Source organism: Notechis scutatus, chromosome 1, assembly GCF_049901735.1.
Source record: "Notechis scutatus isolate UNSWTSFEM ecotype Mainland chromosome 1, rNotScu1.2, whole genome shotgun sequence".
NCBI classification, from domain to species: Eukaryota; Metazoa; Chordata; class Lepidosauria; order Squamata; family Elapidae; genus Notechis; species Notechis scutatus.
In genome coordinates, this window is record NC_142009.1 from 85,796,809 (window position 1) to 85,818,550 (window position 21,742).

The 21,742-nt window shown below is 35.7% G+C and overlaps 1 protein-coding gene across 1 annotated transcript in view; it reads right to left on the minus strand.

Moving 5' to 3' along the window:
* MTHFD1L (methylenetetrahydrofolate dehydrogenase (NADP+ dependent) 1 like) overlaps window positions 1-21,742 on the minus strand; it is a 131,987-nt gene that overhangs the window by 10,666 nt on the left and 99,579 nt on the right. The window contains exon 26 of the mRNA XM_087970117.1: window positions 20,247-20,399. Coding sequence (XP_087826243.1) covers window positions 20,247-20,399 — 153 coding nt within the window. The remainder of the gene's footprint in view (window positions 1-20,246; window positions 20,400-21,742) is intronic.

The following is a 21,742-nucleotide window of genomic DNA, read 5'->3' on the forward strand; positions in this document are numbered from 1 at the left end:
CATCTGATTTCATACTTTTTTGGGTACAAATTCTAAATATGTTTCTAAATAGGCAGTCCTTGATTAACAACAACATTCGGTGACCATTTGAAGTGACCACAGGTTTGAACGAATGGTATTTATGACTTCTCCCCAAAGTTATGGCATTTGCAGTGCCCCATGGCCATGTGATCAAAATGTGGGTACTTGATATCCAGCCCAGACTACAGCATGTGCTTCAGCTCCCCCCATCTGCCTATCTCCCCACCCTACCTCTGCCATTTTGCCACCCCGAACCTCCTCTAGCTGACAGCGGCAAGTGTGGCAAGACAGTGGAGACTTGTCTGCTGAAGGGAGCTTGCCAGGCCTGGCTAGGGAGGAAGCAGCAGGATGAGGGCAGCAGATTGAGCATGGCAGGAGACACGAGGTTCTCACTTAATGACACTGTCCTTGCCTAGTATCTTTGGAACTACTGTTGCTAAGTAGTGCAGTCACATGATGTTTTGCCTAACAACACCTTCACTTAGCAATGGAAATGGGGTTGTTAGACAAAGACTCCCGTATATAATATTCTACAGACTGAGGAGAGTGTTTGAACTGTTCCCACAAATCTACAGGACAAATGCTCCTCTTCCCAAAGAGAGAAAGAAAGATAGGTGTTCATCATAAACCCAAAGAAAAAAGATCACCATAATAAAATATTGCATAAAATTTGTGGGGAAGAATAAGATTCCCAGTACAAAAATACACTCAGCAAGTTTGGATCTGTACATTCTTTTCCCTTCCCATGATTCTTTTCTCCCTCTAAGCTTTCTTTCCCAGTATTCTTGTATTTCCATGAACTCAGTAAATTGCTATTGATTAACAATTAAGGGAAGCCTCATCAACTTCTAGTTTTCTCTCCTCAAAATCTTCCTCCTGATTCTTAATGAAGAAAGAAGACTTTATTTGCATGCTATTCTGGATATATTGCTTTACGTAAAGCTAAATACATACAAAAATTATACAGAGACTATGCAGCTTGCATCTTAATAAGACCTTAAAGGAATTAGCTATAGGCAGCTAATTAAAAGAAATGTCAGCTTCCGTCTTGATGTAATTAAAACAAGCTGATTATAGCCTATGAAAAAACAAGTGCCATGATAAAAGTTTATTGTAAATGTTCTTGTATCCTGGCAGGCTGCTTTGACAACAAATATGAAAACAAACATCTCAACAACAGGTAACAAGAACTAGGGTGCTTGAATTGATTATACTGTTACAAAGCAGAAGCAATTATAAGGTACAGTACTTTTTCTCCAAATCAAGCCTGCCCAAAATGTGACACAGGCAGACCAAAGAGGAAAATTGCAATAATTAAATGAGCCAAGATATATTTTGCCAAGAAAATAACAATGCAGAAGGTTATGATCTCATTCTAATTAAACATGATGGCAAGAAATTCATAATTATATCTCCTCTGATTCTTAAAAAATGTTATTTGTCATCATGAACTCAAATACTAGGAAAAGGAGGCACAAATCCTTTCCCCTGTATGACATTTTCTGAATCTGAATTTCTCATCCAAGTGTTATGAAGCCTCTACAGAAAACATCAGTTTGGGATATCCAGTTGTAAATCATTTTGTGGAAATTCACATAAACATAACAGAGAAGTGATAGTTTAATCAATCTATGGAGGGAAAGGTTGTAGGAAGGGCTAATAGAGCTAATATTTAGAAATATTTATGTCTTCCTGACAGGAAGACAAAAATCATAACAAAACATATTATTATCTGAGAAAATTATGAAAACAGAGGAAGGTTTGTGACATTATTCATTACAATTTCCCAAACTGGAAACAGCTCATCCAATTGACATTCTCTCTGTACACAAACACACACACACAGAGAACCAGTTGATTTCATAAATTGCCTTATTCAGCAACTTGTAGACAGAATTCTTTATTGGCCAAGTATGATTGGAATCACAAGGAATTTGTCTCTGGTGCATAAGTTCTCAGTTTACATACAAACAACAAAGTGCTAAGTCATAAATCATAAGACACAATAAATCATAAGATACAACAAAAATTGATACATCATATATATACCAATAGGAGAAGGTAGTAGGAAAGGTGAGAGGTGAGAAAGACGAGAAGATGAGAAGGATGAAAAGATGGCAAGGATAATATAGCAGTACAGCCATTTACATGGGTAAACATCTTTAGGAAGAAGACAGTGCTGTAGTTGGGTATTTAGCAGAGGGATGGCATGGGGGAAGAAACTATCTTTGTGTCTAGTTATTTTGGCACGGAGTGCCCTATAGTAGGGTCTTGAGGGGAGAAGTTGAAACAGTTTATATCCAGAATGTGAGGGGTCTGTAGATATTTTCTCAGCCCTTGTTCTGATTCATGCAGTATGCAGGTCCTCAGTGGAAGGTAGGCTGGTTGCAACTGTTTTTTTTTTTCCTGCAGTCCTAACTATCTGTTGAATTCTGTACCTTTCCTGTTTGGTTGCTGTGCCAAACCAAACAGATATAGAGGTACAAATGACAGACTCAATAATTCCTATGTAGAACTGTATTATTAGCAGATCCTTGGGCAATCTGAGCTTTCTGAGTTGACGCCGGGAGAACATTCTTTGTTGTGCCTTTTTAATGATGGTTCTAATGTTAGGTGTTCATTTCAAGTCCTGGGAGATTATAGAACCCAGAAACTTGAAGGTCTCTACTGTTGGTACTGTGTTGTGTAATATTGTAAGAGGTGGTAGAATAGGAGGGCTTCTCCTAAAATCTACTATAATCCCTACAGTTTTAAAAGTGTTCAGCTCCAGATTATCCCAGCTGCTGTATGCAGACACACCATCATCTCAAATGAGACCAATGACTGTTGTGTCATCTGCAAACTTCAGATATAAGACAACACCCTTTTGAAAAATGTAAAGGCAGTGAAAATATTTTAAAAGCAGAAATAAGACAACTACTGAGGGGAGGGCTTCTTTCAGACATCAAATGATTGTTTGATCTCTTCTGGATAGAGAAATGTTCTCCAAAAAGGAGGTGGTTCACAATGTGTGGGTCTTTCTGGACTCACAATTCCCAATAGGTCAAGAGGTAGTCTGTGGCCAGAAAAATATTTGCTCAGCCTTGGCTGGTCTATTAGTTATGGCCATTCCTAGAGCAAAGAGGCATTGCTTGACTACTGTAATTCATTCCACCTGGATCTGCTTCTGAAGACCACTCAAACAGCAGTTGATATTGAATATGGTGGTCCATCTACTAAATGTCTCAATACACCCACATAGCAATTGTTTTTCTTGTGCCTAAAGCAAATATTTTTAAAACTGCAGCAACCAAAGAACCTAAGGAACTGTGGTCACAGTTACGCATAAATAGTTTGCAACTTATTTCTTTTTAAATTAACACAGAAAAGTAGAATTACACAGATACCAATGCTTGTGAAAGTGCCCAGGTTATCTCATTGAACAATATCTACAAAGAGGACAGGGTTTTTTAAGAACTGGGAAAGATTGTACAAGGATGTAGTACTTCTATTAGTAGGTATTTTATTTGTATTTGGCCTTAGGGCTGCAATAGATTTGATGTGATTTGATGCCTAGAGGGAGCAAGATGGAGTTAGCTTGGAGATCAATTAACATTTTAAACTTTGTAATAAGAAAAAATTTGGGTAGCAATAGTCTTTTCAAAAATAAATGAAATAATTATATTTTGTTTCAAGGGCGTAAATGCTGACTATCCATATATACATCAGTATCTCAAAAATGGTTTAGGATCACACTAAATAAAATTTAGAGATGAACAAGTTTATGAAAATATATTTTATATTTACATAAATATAAGAATTAAAATGTAATAACTACTACAATTTTAAATGTTTGTTAATATGGCATTTTAAAAAAGATATTACTCTATTGATAATTTGATTTTTTTAAATTAAAAGCAACGCTAATATTAAACACACATATGCATTATTTTCCTATTTACCCATAACTAGAAAAATATATTCATTTTACTTCCTCTTTATGTGCTGCTACTTGTTTATAGCATCATGTGAATGATAAGGCCGCACATACAGAATTAAGACTGGCTCCCATTCAAATTAGGCAATCTCTCTTGAACACAAACAAGGACATTTTATTCTCTCAGAGAAGAAAATGTATCTGTTCTTTAAACAATATAATCAACAATTGAAATCAGGACAGTATTTATGAAGTTTAAATAGTCCAAACAACATTATAAAATGTTATCTTCAACACGGCAGGAATTTTCAAACTTCAAAATAAAAATTCACCAGTAAGGCACAAAATAATCAAGCCATTCCATAGACAGAAAATATTCATTCCCAGTGTTAAGTATAGGAGCTTGAAACCAAGAACAAAATTCTGCATACTTTCATTATCTCACAATGCCTTCAAGTCTATCAATCATATATTGCCCGAAGAAAAACCAGAGACTTCATGAAAAGATTTGTATGTATATAGATTTAAAATACTGGGCAGATATACTTATTATTGTTACACTGAATTTTTCTATTCTGCTACTCTACGTTTTACAGTTGTCTACATCCACAAGCTCTATAGGAAGTCTTTGGCTTATAATGGCAATTGGGATCAGAATTTCTACTGCTAAGTGATGTAGCTGGAAAGCATGACATCATCTGACTGTATTGCTTAGTGACGGCAAGACCATCAGTCCTGGTTGCCCTCATTAAGCAAGAACTATGTGGGTTGTTAAGCAAGGACTTCACCTGACCCTGATTTATGAGTTCCTGGTGGTTTACCCATTACCTTGTGGGAAGTCAGCAGGGAATGTCAGAAATCACAATCACATGATTGCAGGGATGCCAGAACTTTGAGGATCAGTAGTAAATGCCATTCATTTAGCAGCATTAAAATTGCAAATAATTTTTCCAGTGTTGGAAATGGAGGTTAGGCAAGCTTCTCCTCTCCTTTTATAATAACATCCAAGAACATACATACATATTATATGGCTGTCCATCTACAACAATGACTCATAGAAAGATTTAAATCATACTATGATCCATGATATCCAAGACAAACAATAAAGCCTAATTATGAAAACCACATCAGCAGCAGAATTTTCCTAACCCTCTGGCCGCAAAGCCTAGGGAAACAGGTTTTCAAAGCCCTGTGAAAAACTAATTGGTAAAAATTTCCAACACTTGGAATAAAAATTGATGGAGAGGGTCTTCTTCCCCCTACAACTAGCAGAAAATTGCTACCTTCCCAATGAAGATATCAGATTTCCATTCATGGAAGGCTCTTGCTTGATCCAAGCCACTCTTCACATATTGCTGGAGTGTTTTACAGCAGGGCTTTCAAACGTGTGACCTGCGGGCCAGATGCGTCATGCATTGGTCACATCCATGCTCGGGTAAGCAAAGGGGAAAAAAGTCATAATGTGACAACGTGAGTTTGACACTCCTGTTTTACAGAAATACTGCAATTAATTCAACAGCAATTGAAAAGTAGATCACCAAATGAAAGGCTGACTAGTTTGCACAAGAATTAACTTGAAACAAAAGAGGTTTCTGTAGATTTAATATTCTGAATATGTGGCTTCCTAATACACAAAATTCCACATAGATATACCTAAAATATTACTAGTAATATTGCTCTTTTTATATTAGACAATATACAGTTTTTAAGAAGTATAAAATAAAACTGAAGATTACAATAAAACATTATTGTCCAGCTTGGAGAAACTGAATAAATGCTTCTGTTACTTTTGCTGCATTCTTGGTTCAAAATTACATAAATGAAAATTCTTAGACTTTAAAAACAGAACATTTAATATGCTATGAATGATATTATTCCCTAAAATAACTTTGTTCTAAATAAGTTGAAATTGTATTCTTGTTACTGCATTTTAATTATCAGTTCTAATCTTTTTATTTTATTTTATTTATTTATTTTGTCAAGCGATTATAAGATAACAGGTATAAGTATAAACATAGTTATGAATACATGAAATGGATACGCATAAGAAAAATAAAAAGAAACAATAGGACAGGGACAGTAGGCACTTATGCAGACTTCTTAGGAAAGGGGTGAGGTCAATACTAAACAGCCTAAGGTTAAAGTTTTTGGGGTTTGGGGAAGAAACCACAGAGTCAGGTAGAGTATTCCAGACATTGACCACTCTGTTGCTGAAGTTGTATTTCCTGCAATCAAGTTTGGTGCAGTTTACTTGAGTTTGTATCTATTGTGTGTTCTTGTGTTGTTATGGTTGAAGCTGAAGTATTCATTGACTGGTAGGACATTGCAATATATAATTTTATGTACTATACTTAGATTGGACCGAAGGCGGCGTAGTTCTAGATTTTCTAGGTCTAGAATTTCGAGTCTGGTGGCATAAGGTATTCTGCAACGAGTAGAGGAGTGGAGAACTCTTTTTGTGAAATATTTCTGGACTTTCTCAACTGTATTAATATCAGATACGTAATGCGGGTTCCAGACTGATGAGCTGTATTCAAGTATTGGTCTAGTCAATGTTTAATGATTAAGAAAAAGTATTCATGTTAGGAAGATCCAAGCCATACAATCAAATCTAAAACTTGATTGAATTTTCTTTTATTAAAATAAATTAATTTTTACTGAAACATTTAGTTTTCATTCTTCAGTCAGGGATATATACTGTTGAACATTTCACCTCTTCTTATTCCCTCTTTTCTGCAACTTCAAGTAAATCAAAGTTTCTTCACCTGAACAATTCTTAAACAAATAGCTCAAGAATATATAGCTTTCTGCAATATATTTAAGTAAGGTGATACTATTAACCTATTAAAATATTTCCCCACTAAAGGCGTACATGAAATTTTTCAGCAACTTCTAACAATTCTCTCTGCCTTGCTGGCAAATTTACAAGGTTCACAGCTATCCAGAGGTTTCAGTTATACTCTATTTGCTTTGAGGTGCATTTTGATTAGAAGAAATAAAACAGAAGGAAATGTTGTAAACAGCAGGGCTTATTGTCTTGCCAAAAGTCACAAGAATTAGAGTTGTGACTATGTAATTCTTGTCTTACCATTTTCCTCTGAGGCAAATATCCTTATAGTATGCTAATATGGTTGCAAACTCAGGGATAACCTAAGACATTTTGCAGCCTGAAGCAAACAGAAAATGGCATTTTCATCTACAAGGCATCGATCAGACTACTCCAGGAGATATCCAATAAAGTGTATGCCATACCACAATAAAATGTGTGCCATAAAGTGTGTGCCATCCCTACTTTTCAAATGTAAGGAATAGCCTGAAGTGTCAGTAAGAATAATTTAGGAAATGATCAGCTGAAGTAAACACTTTACTTAATAGTAGCACCAATCTAGGATCACTATAGATTGGTTGCAAAAAATACTAATAACCAGTAGAAAATGGTAGAAAATGATGGATTTTATTTATATATATTTCTTACCACCTTCTAGTTTTTGAATTTTTGCAATTCTACCAAATTTCCATGCTAATTGCACCATTGAGATTTGATGTCCTCTCCTGTATTTGCATTAATAGCATCCATCTAAATATTCCATCTCTTATGCACTTTCACTGCAGAAAGCATTTCCATTAATGGACTGTCTTAAATTGTCCACTAATTTTGGCCATATAAAAAAACTGACATGTATAAAAGCAAACCAACCCCTGATAGTTTCTACATGCCATTGTAGTAAAACATTCCCTTAATTTGTCTTTGTTTCCATTAAATCCTTTCACAATGTTTTATGACTAATAAAAGAGTAATGTATACCACGACATAATTTATAACAACTTTATATATATTTAAGACATGCATAATTCAAATAGCATATTTTTAAGCATTTATTTAAATGCAAAAATATACATATTCTCTATATAAAAGCAGCCAGGACGATTAAATGTTAAATCATTTTAATTCTTCCTTCTTTTAATGAGAAAAATGCAGAGAAATGTGTTCCTATTTTCCTTTTCTGAATGACAGCATTTGATTCTAACCTGAAAAGTATAGCTATGCATAGTTTTTCCATGGGAGATGGTCATATATTTCCTTAGGTCAACATACAATCTATTTACTTCACCTTACTCAATAGATACTTTAGCTATAAGCTCCTGCACAATGGAGAGGTAGATTGAAAGTAAAGCATTTACTTGGACAGCTATGTAATGCATATCTATACTGTGTTTGCAATCAGAGCTTTCTCCTAAAATTTGGTTAAATGAAAGCTAATAAAAATAAACTAACTTAAACCTCATCAAGATCATCCAGTGGAATGGAATATTCAGTAGAACACAGTTAAGCCGAAATGATAAAATTGCTCTTAAATTCTTGGTATCATTTTACTGATAGCCCTTTTATATGCATTGTGTAATAATTTAAGACTATTGCACATTCACTGTGAGCTTTGCATTTTTGTGGTTTTATATGTGGAATTTAATATTTATAATTGTTAATATTGTAAATTCTCTGTCTCTGTGGTAGTGTACACACCCACAAGATACTGCAGAGCCTAAACATGCTTCTGTTTCAGTAATTTTCTTGCAAGGCATTTATTCTTAAATCCCACCTCATCCTTACCATTCTCTTATTCAGCTATTTTAGTTTCTCTCTCCCTAGTCCATTTTTTAAAAGCATCATATCCAGAGGTGGTATTCAGCAGGTTCTGACCAGTTCTGGAGAACCGGCAGTGGAAATTTTGAGTAGTTCGGAGAACCGGTGGTAACTTTAGCCCAGGAGTGGGGAAAGAATGGAGATTTTACAGTATATTTCTCCTGCCATGCCCACCAAGCCACACCAACTAAGCCATGCCATACCCACTAAGCCATGCCACACCCACAGAACCGATAGTAAAAACTTTTGAATCCCACCACTGATCATATCCAAAATTGGGCAAAATTCACTATTTTCTATTTCAGGGGAATTAAAATCAACTGGGTAATTTAAATATAATATTTAGCATATTTATGCATATGCTGTCAACATTCAATGAGCTATGTGTTTCAAGATTAATCATCACAACCAATATCTTAACCTTAGATCTGCTGTGCTCGTTCCCTGTTCCTTATTTTAGGTAATTTATTCCCTGAAATTATTCATTTCTAATATAATCATGATTCTGTGTTCTGTTTTGTTTCCCTAAACAGATGAGCATGATGACTCATGTGGGTAGGGCACTGGGCTGACGATAGGCAGGCTCCCATTTGAGACCCAGTTGCTGCCATGTGGGGTGGGAGGAGCTCCCATCACTAATTCCAGCACCTGCCGACCAGCAGTTTGAAAGCAGGCAACTGTGAATAAATAAGATGGGTTATCACTTTGGTGGGCAACTTAATGGGGATATGAAAGGAGCCCCCAATTAGGAATCCCCTGGGCAATGGTGATGTCACTGGTTGATCCTTTTAACACAAAAGTGCTTCAATGCTTCCGATATGGAAGTTTAATATAGCATCCCTAAACAGATTTTGCTGAATTCTAATTATTTTCTGAATAATTAGTTTACTTAGTTAATTAGTTAATAATTAGTTTCTGAATAAGCTTAATTGCAGTTTCTGAATTCTAATTATGTAGCTGTCTTTATTTTCATAATAAAGTTAGTATGTCAAAAAACTAAGGGAAATATTTTACATTTCAATATACCTTTGATAAATACACAGGAACAGTCAATAATCAATAGCCAACTAACATTGTTGAATGTATGCTGGAATTTAAGACAAATTGGAGACCCCAAAGTGTTCCATTATTTTCTGTGTTATTATTCACAAACACATCTACTATACATATGCAAATCTTTAAAAAAAGCCAACAGATTTGTGAGGATGATGTTGTCTCTATATTCTGAATCTTTAACTAAACATGGTTCTTTATCATTGGAAAGACCAAGAAAGATGCAAGTAAAATTTGTTTAGGTATATTGGCTTTGAAGAGCAGAGGAAGAAATTAATGGAGTAAGATACCATAAAGATATGTTAGATCTATAAAGCTGTCTCTATGAGCTACTAATTATTGGTACAAGGAATAAATTAACATTCTAACCCACTATTTAAAATTTTTAAATAAAATTTTATTTAAAATAAATCATTTATCAAGGTTGTAAAGAAATGTCCCAAATGTGTTTTTATTTTTCGAATAAATCAGACAATGTAATAGGGTAAGATACTGTTCATTGATAAGAATGAACAAATCAAATATCAAAAACTGCTAGAAAGTCAGTGCTTGTGTTAATTTATCATTAGGGCAATCCAGATGCTTTCCATATTTTTTAATATGCTTTATATCAAAGGTGCCCAAAGTGTTCAGCTCATCAACCCTTTTATGAGATTCAAATTGCTCATTGACCCCCAAAGTTTTATTACATGAAAATGACTTATTAAATGATACTTTATTTAATAGTATTAATATTACTAGCACCAACCCCTTTGGTAGTCCCATTAAGCCATGGGTATTATTAATACTGACTTTGGGGGACTCTGCTTTATATCAAACCAATTCAAATAATGGATTTCAAAGTACTCACCCTGTTGTTTAGACATATATGAACAGTGTGTGAATATTTTTAGTATTTGAAAGAATGAATGAATGAATTCATTATTGGCCAAGTATGATTAGACACACAAGGAATTTGTCTTGGTGCATATGCTCTCAGTGTACATAAAAAGAAAAGATACATTCGTCAAGAATAATAAGGTCCAATTTAATGTAATTTTTAAGCTTTTATATACTGTTTCCGATATTTTGAACACTATTTTTCTTTTCTTTATAAGTTAAACAGCGGAGAAAGATTTTTAACTCTCATTAACCTTTGGAAGGACTTTCAAAGGCCATATGTAATTGATTCCAGGCAGCGGTAATTCTAATGGGTAATTGTAGACCCTGGACTAATGGCTTATTGGTGGTTGTGTTTCAGAATGACCCTACTTTATGATTCAACTTGTGAAGAATCAAAGTAGAATTTGCCTTTCTCTCCTATTCTTCCCTGTTTCCTGTTTTACAATTGCTTCTACATTCTGCATGTGTTTTGGGGGAAGTAATCTCTTTGCCAGTTGTAATTAAACAAATAAATTATCTAAATATGTACAGTTTTGCATTAAAACTCACTAAAACGCTAGCACTATGGTTCCCATAGGGATAACTCAAAGTTTACTTATACTGTGTTAATGCTAATGACTTGTGTTTCTCATAAAGACAATTACACAGTTTTAAAGTGAAAATAATAAAATGAGCATCTATAACTTTACACGTGCTTAGACAACCATATCATGTATAATATGATATATACAGATATTCCTTGGCTAACAACAGTAACTGAGACTGCAGTTTCCATTGCTAAGGGATGAGGTAGTAAAGGATGACATCACACAAGTGCATTGTTTAGTGATGGTAATCTTGGCACTCCTTGTTGCCATTGTTAAGCAAGGATTGGTTGGAGAGATGGCATGAGTACAGTGGGGCCAGGGTTGGTGCTGCCAGATGAGGTAGAGTGAGAGCAATTTATTGGACTAATTTGTGACCTACCCTGCCATCTTCCCCATTGATTTTGCTTATGGGAAGCCAACAGGGAAGTTGCAAATGGTGATTACATGACCACACAATATTACAATTATCCTGAGTGCAAGCTGGTTGCCAGGCACCCAGATCACAGTCACATGAACACAGGGATGCTGAGATGGCCAGAATTTTATGGACCAGTCGTAAGTACCACCTGTTTTGCGCTTTTGCAACTTCAAATGGCAGCTGGACAAGTGGTTGTTAATCAAGAACTTCCTGTAAAATTTAAGTAAGAAACAACCAAAACCAAACCAAAATGCTTTTACATGACATCCCTCCACCAATCACAGTAATATTTTTAAAAATAAGAAATAACCACAGTTAAAATTACACACAAGGAATCCATATACTGAGAAACACAATAAAAATAAAACGTACGCAGAGTTTGAAACCCATCTATCATGTACCAGTACTAATAAGAATGATAGCAAAACAGCTCTACTGCCATTCCGAGTCCCATCAGTATATTTACTTTGTAAGTAAATCTCCAAATCCTTTTTAAATGATGTGTTGCAAGAAACAGAATTCCATAATTGAAGAACCAGTTCCTGAAATGCATGCAAATGCGTTGGAGTAACTCATGAAAAGAGAAGGGAACACCACCTACCCCCAGTCTATAGATTACATTGGATACAAAAGCTTATACCAAGATAGGCACTGGGACTGGTGGTGGGAAATAACTATGACAATTTGCCATGGCCAACTCGCCACAGCCAACTTGCTTCAGGACAACTCTCTGCAGGCCAAGAGTTTCACTAATATCAAATCGTGGAACAGAATCATTAAATAAAGGATGCAAAAGGAGAGTGTGAAAAAAATTTTTTCGTTTATTTTAAATAATTAAATAGAATTGTTAAATTGTCCTGCAGCAAGTTGACCATGGCGAATTGTCCTGCAGCGAATTGGCCATGATGAGTTGGCTGCGGCGATTTGTTCCATTCCAACTTAAACATCAGAATGAGAAGCTTCCTCAATAGAAAACCAATAAAAAGCCCTGCAATGAGAAGAAAGATGAAAAAAAAAGGAGGCCCAGTGCAACGCATGTTGCAATGTTCTGAATTCTGAAATCCCTAATCCATTTTCACGCCCCCCACTACCCATTGGATTGTGTAACTTCAAAGGTGTCAGCCTGGAAATAATGTAATGGGGTGGGAAGCTAGTCAGCACTGAGTCCTATACTTTGTTTTAACAGCATTTATCCATATGCTGTCCCTTGCTGCCAATATTTCAAACACATGTCCCTCCTTCTTGTACAAAAAAAGGAAGACTGGATTGATGAAAATGAAGATTCTGATTATACACATAGTGTTTAGATGCCTTTTTACTTTGATCTCACATATTTCTGTGGTGAATGGCACATGCCTGAGACCAAAATTAATGTCATCCATTGCACTCAGGTCTCAAAGCAATTGAATAAACTGCCTAATCTCAATTTAAATCAAAATTATGACCTTGCCTAAATATTTTTGAAAACATCATATGGTGGTTTCATAGTGGTCAATGCATCAACTGTACAAAATAGAAATATCTATTTTTAAAAAGAGAAAACTGTGGAAATTCAATCTATGTTGCAGAACATGAATTTGGCATTCTACAATAACATTTTTCTTCCTATAGCCTGCAAATTTTTGAAAGAGATGTTCTAAACAGGAGCTATTTGGCTTGCATTCTTACAAACAATATCAAAACATTCTCTAAAAAACAAATACTTTTAGAAGTTTGACAAACACACCTGAGAGTTGCAAAAGACATCAACTTATCTCATAATGATCCAAACACAGTGGTTCTTAACCTTTTTGAAAGAATTGCCCCCTTGAGCCATTGAGGAAGTTATCATCGCCCCTCTCCCCCAACATAACCTCTCAATCACAACATAGGGAAATAATTCTTCAATTTATGCAAACACGTTTTTTGTTTTCTTTAAAATTGTCATCAGGACATATCGATGCAAATAATTTATTTCCAGTCTTTTTCCCATATCTCAACTGTGTGAAAAATTCTGATGCCACCCATCACTTTACTCCCAAACTTTGTGATACGTGTATTTCATTATTATCTTATTTATTCAAGACACTTAAATGACCATTGAAAACAAAATTCAATTGCAAGAAAATGAAATGCCCCCCAAAACCAGTAACATTTAATGATTTAATTACAAGTGAATTTTAAGATGCAAAAAGAAATATAAAAAGAGCAGAAGAACAAATCGCAATGCAGGAACTAAGAATTTCAAGTCGAAAACTCTGAAACTAAATTAAGATTCAAGGAAAATATATATTTATCCACACTGTAAAAAGGGTTAAAAAGACACAAAGAAAATTTATACAGAAGGAAAGCAACAAAAATCAGAGCGATGAATTTAATAGGTAGAGTGATAGAGGCTGCTGCGCAACGCGCATGAAGATGTGCGATGCGTATTCACATATGTACGGCATTCTGTACTGAAGCTAGCTGGAGGAACATTTTAAAACACAGTTCAATCCACTAATAGCGAGCGATCTGATGTTTTTGTACGACAGATATACAGTGGTTCACTGTACGAAAAAAAGTCTCAAAAGTGTCCCCAAAACTTCTTGCTCCATCACCCCCATATCGCCCCCTTCCATTCCTTTGCCCCGTGTCGCCCCTTTTCGTTCCATCGCCCCCCTGAAAAATGAAATCACCCCCTGGGGGGCAATATCGCCCAGGTTAAGAACCACTGATCCTAACAGATAATTCTGAGAAGATTCAGAACCACCCATCTGGTAAGCAAATTTGAGATTCATGTTGGAGTGCCACCATGTGGAAACAAAAGTTTGCAAGATGTGTTTGGAATATTTCAATTAGCTGTGAGGATAGTTTTTGCAGAAAGAAGAATGGAGCACCAAATGTATTACTATTGATCTGAAGATAACAAATATTGCTGCTGGAAGTTTAGGAAAGCTTTACACGTATACACTAAAACCAGAATGATAATGCAAGTTGCAACAGCATTTGGTAGACTCAACATACGGACTGATTTTGTGTAGATTCACCTTCATGTACTTCTACATACTGAATCCACAAAATATAGGCAGATCATATAACTACATCCAATACTATTGCTATTATCTTCCTGAATTTCACCTCATGAATCCAGCTCAGAGAGATATCTATGCTCCAATCACAAGGAAGAAGTTCCTTTATGGAATTGGACACCTATTAGAATCTCTTTGGGTGGGGGAGAATGCATTTTCTTTGTAGCATTTGCTAATGCAAATAAATGATGAAGAAAAAATACTAAACATTTTAATAAGAAACAATTACATTCCCAAGGGCATCAAAACAAGTTGCAATTTTGAGGCTGAGGGAGGCAAACACAATTCTCTCTCCTCCATTGTATAGACAATAGAGTAAATACTTTCAGACAGGGGAAAGAAAGCAATCTTTTGGATAATGAAGGCTCCTTCCCTTATGCCTTTGTGGATACCAATCTGCAAAAGACAATGGATACTTCCATTGCTTAGAGAATACCCACTATTACTAAATGGAATATTTAAAGAAAAAATAAAAAAATAAAAGAAAATGATTAAAAATCAGCCAACAAGAAAATGCATGTCTGTCATGTCTCTTGACTCAAGTTATTTCATCACAGTGGAATTAGATTAGAACTTCTATCATATAATTATGTGGAATATATGCTTGGTTTGAACGTCTAATTTTCTTAAGCATTTATTTTTTAGATAATTCACCGTATAAGTTGCCCCTTCAAACTCCTTTCTTATATTTCTTCCTTGAGTTAACTCAATAAAAACAAATATGGCCGACTAATCATGAAGAGAGACGCTCAAGGGGAAGGAAGTGTTCCCATCTGCTCAAGGCGTGCCAAACATTCCTAGCAATGGATTAGATAAAGAGAGTAAGCTGACAGTTTTCCTGGCAGGCAGAGAAAGGAGAACAAAGAGTAAGATATGATCAGAAGAAAGCAGAAAGACTGCAGAGTTTTATGAAAGCTTGTAACGATTCAGCCACTCTTTCTACCAGAGACTACCTAAAATGAAAAACTTTAATATGAAAGCAAAATAGTATGCCCATCCAATTTGCCCCTTGCCTTTGTCGTCTCATTAATCTTAATTGGTTAATGTAGCTGGCTGGGATTTAAAGAGACAACTCGATCCATCCTTAAAATGTATTGATTACATCATGTTCTGTCTCCAATATACTTGTCCTGTAATTTACTCATCCTTAATGATCTCACTGAAATCAATGTCATTTGACTGAAATGAATTCGTAATTTCTCATTCTGCATTATATGAGAAGTATTGGAAGGGAAATGTTATCTCAGAGAATAAAGAAAAACAAAAGAAGATTGTGACAGACAGGTGTCCTACTTGTCCTGAATTTCTTTTTCCAAAAATGTAAAAGTATTTTACATAGAAATACTCTTAAAATGAAAGCTATTGAATGAAGATAGTGCATTCCTTTTCTTTTGTTATCATTTATATTCTTCAAGTTTTCTGTTTTCTATTGTAATCTGTGAATGAAACTTTGCAACAAAAACTATATCTCAGATTCAATTTTTAAAAAGTATCTCCCAATTTCCTTCTCAGGTTCCTATCATTCTTTCAAGAGATCCATACAATGAGTATAAAGATGCTTTAAAATATACTGAGCTATGAAAGCCTGAAGTGATTTATATCTCTACTGATTTACAAGTCATCCAGATCATGAATTATATTCTGAATACCTTTTCTGTTACTTTTCCTGATACAGCTAAGTTCTAGACAATTTAAGAAGCCAACATTTGATAAATTTGAAAGAACAGGCAAATAATTTTATAAAGTTTTGCCCGTGCACTTTAAAAAAAATATCTAACAGTGATTCTAGAAAAAATATAAACCCTCTTGGAGATTCCTGTCATTCTTTAGATATAGTGAAATACAGAAGCTGTATTTTTTCTACTATTATTTATTAATGTAATATTTTCTTGCAATGCAGTTTAATGGAACAATACATAGCTGCCATTGATTGGAGGAAAAGCAACCAACAGCTTTTCAGTTGTTTCATAGTTTCATAGTTCCATTTTCCTTTAAACTTTATCCTATATATTTCTGGCCTCTAAAAAGGACACATTCCATTCTTTACGTCAAACTTATCAAAATTAAACTATTTCCAGCTGCCAAAATAGCTAAAAGGGAAAATGTTATTATATTATATTATATAGTGCTGTTAGCAAGCTGAAGATTTTTCCCTTATCCATATGTAGTACAGTAGATGTGGCAATTATAATAGTAAACATATATGCTTTCCTCACACACTGTATAATTAAAACCAATTGTCAGAATCAACTGAAAGAAGGCAAGTATGCAAAGCAAGAAATAGTCTTGACCTATTAGTCTAAAAACAAATTATCTTCATAATCCAAAGATATTGATATATTATATAGCCTATTCTCTCTTGTGTTGATTCTGCTCCTGTGTTTGTGATTTATCTTGAACTGCATCTTCACACATAAAAATGCTACTTGAATTGAAATTTTTCCCGTTATCTTTTTAAAATTTGTTCAAAGTATACAAACTAAAAATGACATAAAATTCAAAGGAGGAAAAAAGACTATATGTACATTGAGTTTTGTTCAGCCCAAGGGTTTGTAACTTGTGTCCTGGGGGCTGTTTGTTGCCCCTGAGCAACCCATTTGCACCCACAGTACCCCAACATCACACAGCTGAAATTCATCAATGAAACAGACGTTTTTCAGTAGCACCCTTAGGATCTTTTTCCATTCCAAATAAGATATAAATTGGAGTAAGTAGCCTCTCAAAAGAATCCATTTCTCTTTTCATCCTTAACCACCATTCCACACCAAAAACAATGTGAATTATTCTAGACTAGAACTGTGATTTACCTAGATGAATAGATCCAATGTTGCCTCAGGGATTCAAATTTGGGATTCAAATTTGGTGGGATTCAAATTTCTTTACTACCGGTTCTTTGGACATGGCTTGGTGGGTGTGGCAGGGGAAGGATACTGCAAAATCCCATTCCCTCCCCACCCCACTAACCTGCTTTCCAGCTCCGTTCTCCTGTGCAGGGCAACAAAAGAAGCCAATCAGCTGGGACTCGGGAGGCAGAGAATAGCTGGGGGCAGGGCCAGTCAGAGGTTGTATTTGTCGGTTCTCCAAACTACTCAAGAATTTCCTCTACCGGTTCTCCAGAACTGGTCAGAACCTGTTGAATACCACCTCTCCTCAGGGTATTCTAAATTTAAAACTATCTACCGTATCATGAATTGGCCACATCGTATATGTATATGGATGTGTGCGTGTGTGTATACATACTCTATCTATCTGTTCATCCATCCATCTGTCATCTATCTACAGCATGGGTGTCAAACTAACGGGCTGGATGCATCACGCGCTGGCTATCCTCACCCCCATTTTGGCAGAGGGGAAAAAAGTTGTGATATGTCACGTGACGACAACGTGTCCTCATGAATTTGACACCTCTGATCTACAGTATCTCAAAAGTTTCAATATTGCTTCTGGAGTGTTTCATAAATTATCTCAGGATAAATGTGAAAAAGAATGACATGAAGATGGAGGTTGAAATTATAAGCCATGTGCACAATAGCTTTTATTTCACTATATTGTGACAGTGAGAAAGGGCACCTCTCCTGCTTCTTGCCAACCTTTTCTACCCAAAATGACATGATGCAACTGAAAATGTTGTACCAGAACTTCTGCTGAACTGTTGGTGACCACACCTAACATCACATGCAATCTGTGCCTTCACTGAAAGACCCTGGTTCAACAAATAAGCCACTAGAAAGCAACAAGTAGTGAAGAATTCATTCTTCAAAAGCAGAACAGCCTACCTATAGCTTCACAAAAGAGAGAGGAAAAATCCTTCCTTCATTTATATCCAGCCTTGAAAAATTTCTTGGGTTATCAAATAGATTTTATAACAATGCTAAAATGGTTGATGCCTAAAGAGATCCAGAAAGCTGAGACTAGCATATGAATAAAAAGAGTTAAACTCTGCAAACAGGGAAAAACCAGCAATCCTAAACCGTTCATTTAGAGAGGGGGGAAAACCCTCTTAATATTTATAGACTTTTTTCTGGAATGCCTAAGACCTTGTTGTGACTTAAATGTTCAGTCATCAACTTTCAGCTAAGGGTCAGAAAATATTTTAGGGAGTGTGAGTCAACAAGACCAATAACCTTCAGCAATCCAAAATGTATGTGACTGTTAAAATAATGTACATTTTTAATGGAAACATTTTCTATTCAAAACAATATTAATTAGAAATTAACATTATGAACACAGGGCTGGTTTATCATTTTGTAAAGAAACAAATCAATAAAAAAACCTTGAAGCTTCACACACTGGCTGAATAAGATTATGTTTATCTCAACTTTGTATAGAGGCAAAGAATGCAGCTCTGTATTGTCTCTAAATCATTGTTGTCCTTGGAGTAAGTCAAAGTGGAATTCCTCTGCATTATGTCGCACAGAGCACTCTCACTAAAGCAGATTAACTAATATGTGGGAAAGTACAAAGCTGCAATAACTTTTGGGTGGGTCTGAATCTCTCACAAGCACAAGAGAATCCAATCATTCCCCACCCATGCATAACTCACTAGTGACCTCACCAACTTCCTAAACAAATTTAACAAGCCTTCCTGCCTGCTTGCCATATAACCAGGTCATCATGTCACAAGCCCACCTGTGAACGTACAATAGTCAGAGTTACTGCAAGATGACCTGAAAACTATGCCAACATTTGGGAAAAGCTGTGCGCAGTTTTTACCCCCTAAATAGACTTACATGTCGCATAGGAATTTTATTGCAAAACAAATTATAAAACTGAGTTTCAAAATATTAGAAAGGTTTTCATTTGTTTCTGACAGAAATGTTCAGAATCAATATATGAATATGGTTCTTCTTCTCCCAACAATATAGCCTAGAAAAGGAAGTCTGAACACTAGACTTGTGTATCAATTTGAAAGGAGATCAGAGTTGACCAATTACTGACCAGAGTTTTAGACTGACCCCAATCCTGGAGGTCAAAAGGTAGGACTGAACCTCTACACCAGAGGTCTCCAAACTTGGCAACTTTAAAACTTGTGGACTTCAACTCCCAGAATTCTCTAGCCAGCCATGCTGTCTGAGGAATTCTGGGAGTTGAAGTCCACAAGTCTTAAAGTTGCCAAATTTGGAGACCTCTGCTCTACACTATTGATGTTAACTTATGACTGGTCTGTTTTCACCCTGGCTGCTGTTTCTGTATGTGTTCTATATTTGTTTTTCTATTTTTCTACTTTCCTTTTAAAATTTTCTTGTAATGGGGTTAGATCCCAGATTATTAATTTGAGATAGGTAACCATACATAATGAAATAACAAACAAGCAAACACATACATATACAGATAGTCTTTTACTTACAAGAATTTGCTTAGTGATCATTCAAAGTTACAATGTCACTGAAAAAAATGATTTATGACTGCTTTTTCATACTTGTGACCATTGGATCATCCCCATATGGTTATGTGTTTAAAAATTCAGAGGCTCATATTTACGATGGTTGCATGTCATATAATCACCTTTTGCGACCTTCTGACAAACAGAGTCAATGGGGAAATCCAGATCCACTTAACTGTGTTACTAACTTAACATCTGCAGTGATTCACTTAACAACTGTGGCAAGAAAGGTCCCACAGGGTTTCAAACATAATTTTACAAATTTTTCAAATGTGATAGACAGACACTACTCACCGTTCCCACCAGTGGATAAATAAATCCAGCTCCAATACTAGCTCTTACGTCGCTGATAGGCAGAACAAACCCAGTGGGAACACCTTTCTTCTCAGGCATGTGGGAAAGGGACAGGTGGGTTTTTGCCATGCAAATAGGTAAATTCCCAAATCCCTGCCAAAAAAGAAATGAGAAAGAGATACAATGTATCTATACCACACTGAAATAATAACAAGTTTCCTTTCCAAGGTTTTGCATGCTGTACAATAAAAAAAGCTAAATTTTATTACCAGTACATTGCTGACTTCTAGGAATAAGTCTTTGGCTCAAGCTTCAATAGATTGTGGCAAGAGGTTATAAGTATACATCTTAATTAATAATAATTTCTTAAATGCCTTTCTCAAAGCCCAGTACAGATCACAAAGAGAGCAATTGCAACATTTTATCCAATAACTCAACAATTTTCAGCTCAATAGTCAAACCAATAAACAATACCTTAACTATTGAGACAAACCAAACACAACTGCATATGCTTAAAATGATACCCTGTGATAGGACTGAACTTATATACATCCATAATTAAAAGGGATTAATCTAGGAATTGCTAAGATTAATTAGAGTAAAATAAGATAACATTCACCCAGCAACTAAATAAAAAGTTATTTAAATCATTTTTAAAGTTTTTGAATTTTCACAGGGATGAAGGGAATTAGGCAGCTAAGACTATAGTCTCAAGGCCTGGAGTCTTGAACTCTGGAGTGAGGGGCAAAAACAGAGGACTTTCTAGGTAGTGTAACAAATAGAACTGCAGGAAGTACTCAGGACATCAGGAAGACCATGGTTTTAGAGACCAGAGTGCCCTAAACATAAGCATCAACCATAAGGTCTGGTTCAAATAGAGAGCCAGGACAGAGCCTTGAGAAATTATGAGATATGAAAGTGGCATAGAAGGTCCAATGCACTTTTCTAGTCATTTAACCAGGAGCCTTTCTTTTCTCAGGGCTATGCAAATCCATGATTGTCGGGGCAGGACAGCATTCTGATTCAAAAAGACCTTGGTGATATTAATAAACAAGTCACTGAAAGGGCCAGCAGTAGTAGGCCATATAGGATGGGAAAAGGCAAGAAAAGTTGAAGGCAGGTAGCATCCAGGTCATAGTTATATCCCAAAAGTTTAGCTGCATTTTGAAAAACACCTTTGGGTTTAAAGGCAGTTATAGAAAGATTGGGTCCTGGCCCAAAGCAGCGTTATATTCTGGGCAGTTTTTATCCAGTATTTTAAACAGATACCGGTATATTTTAAAATAGGAACAGCACTCACAATCAGTGGTGGTATTCTACTGGTTTGCCTTGGTTCTGCCGAGCCGGTAGCAGCGATAAGCAGCGGAGACCAAACCGATTCTCTCCGTTGCCCTGCTGTTGGGCCCGCCCGCCCAGACTCCTATACTCACCTTTAACCTCTGCTTTTGAAGCGCAGCTGCTGAAGCAACCAGGAGAGTGCAGGCTTGCAGGAGGTG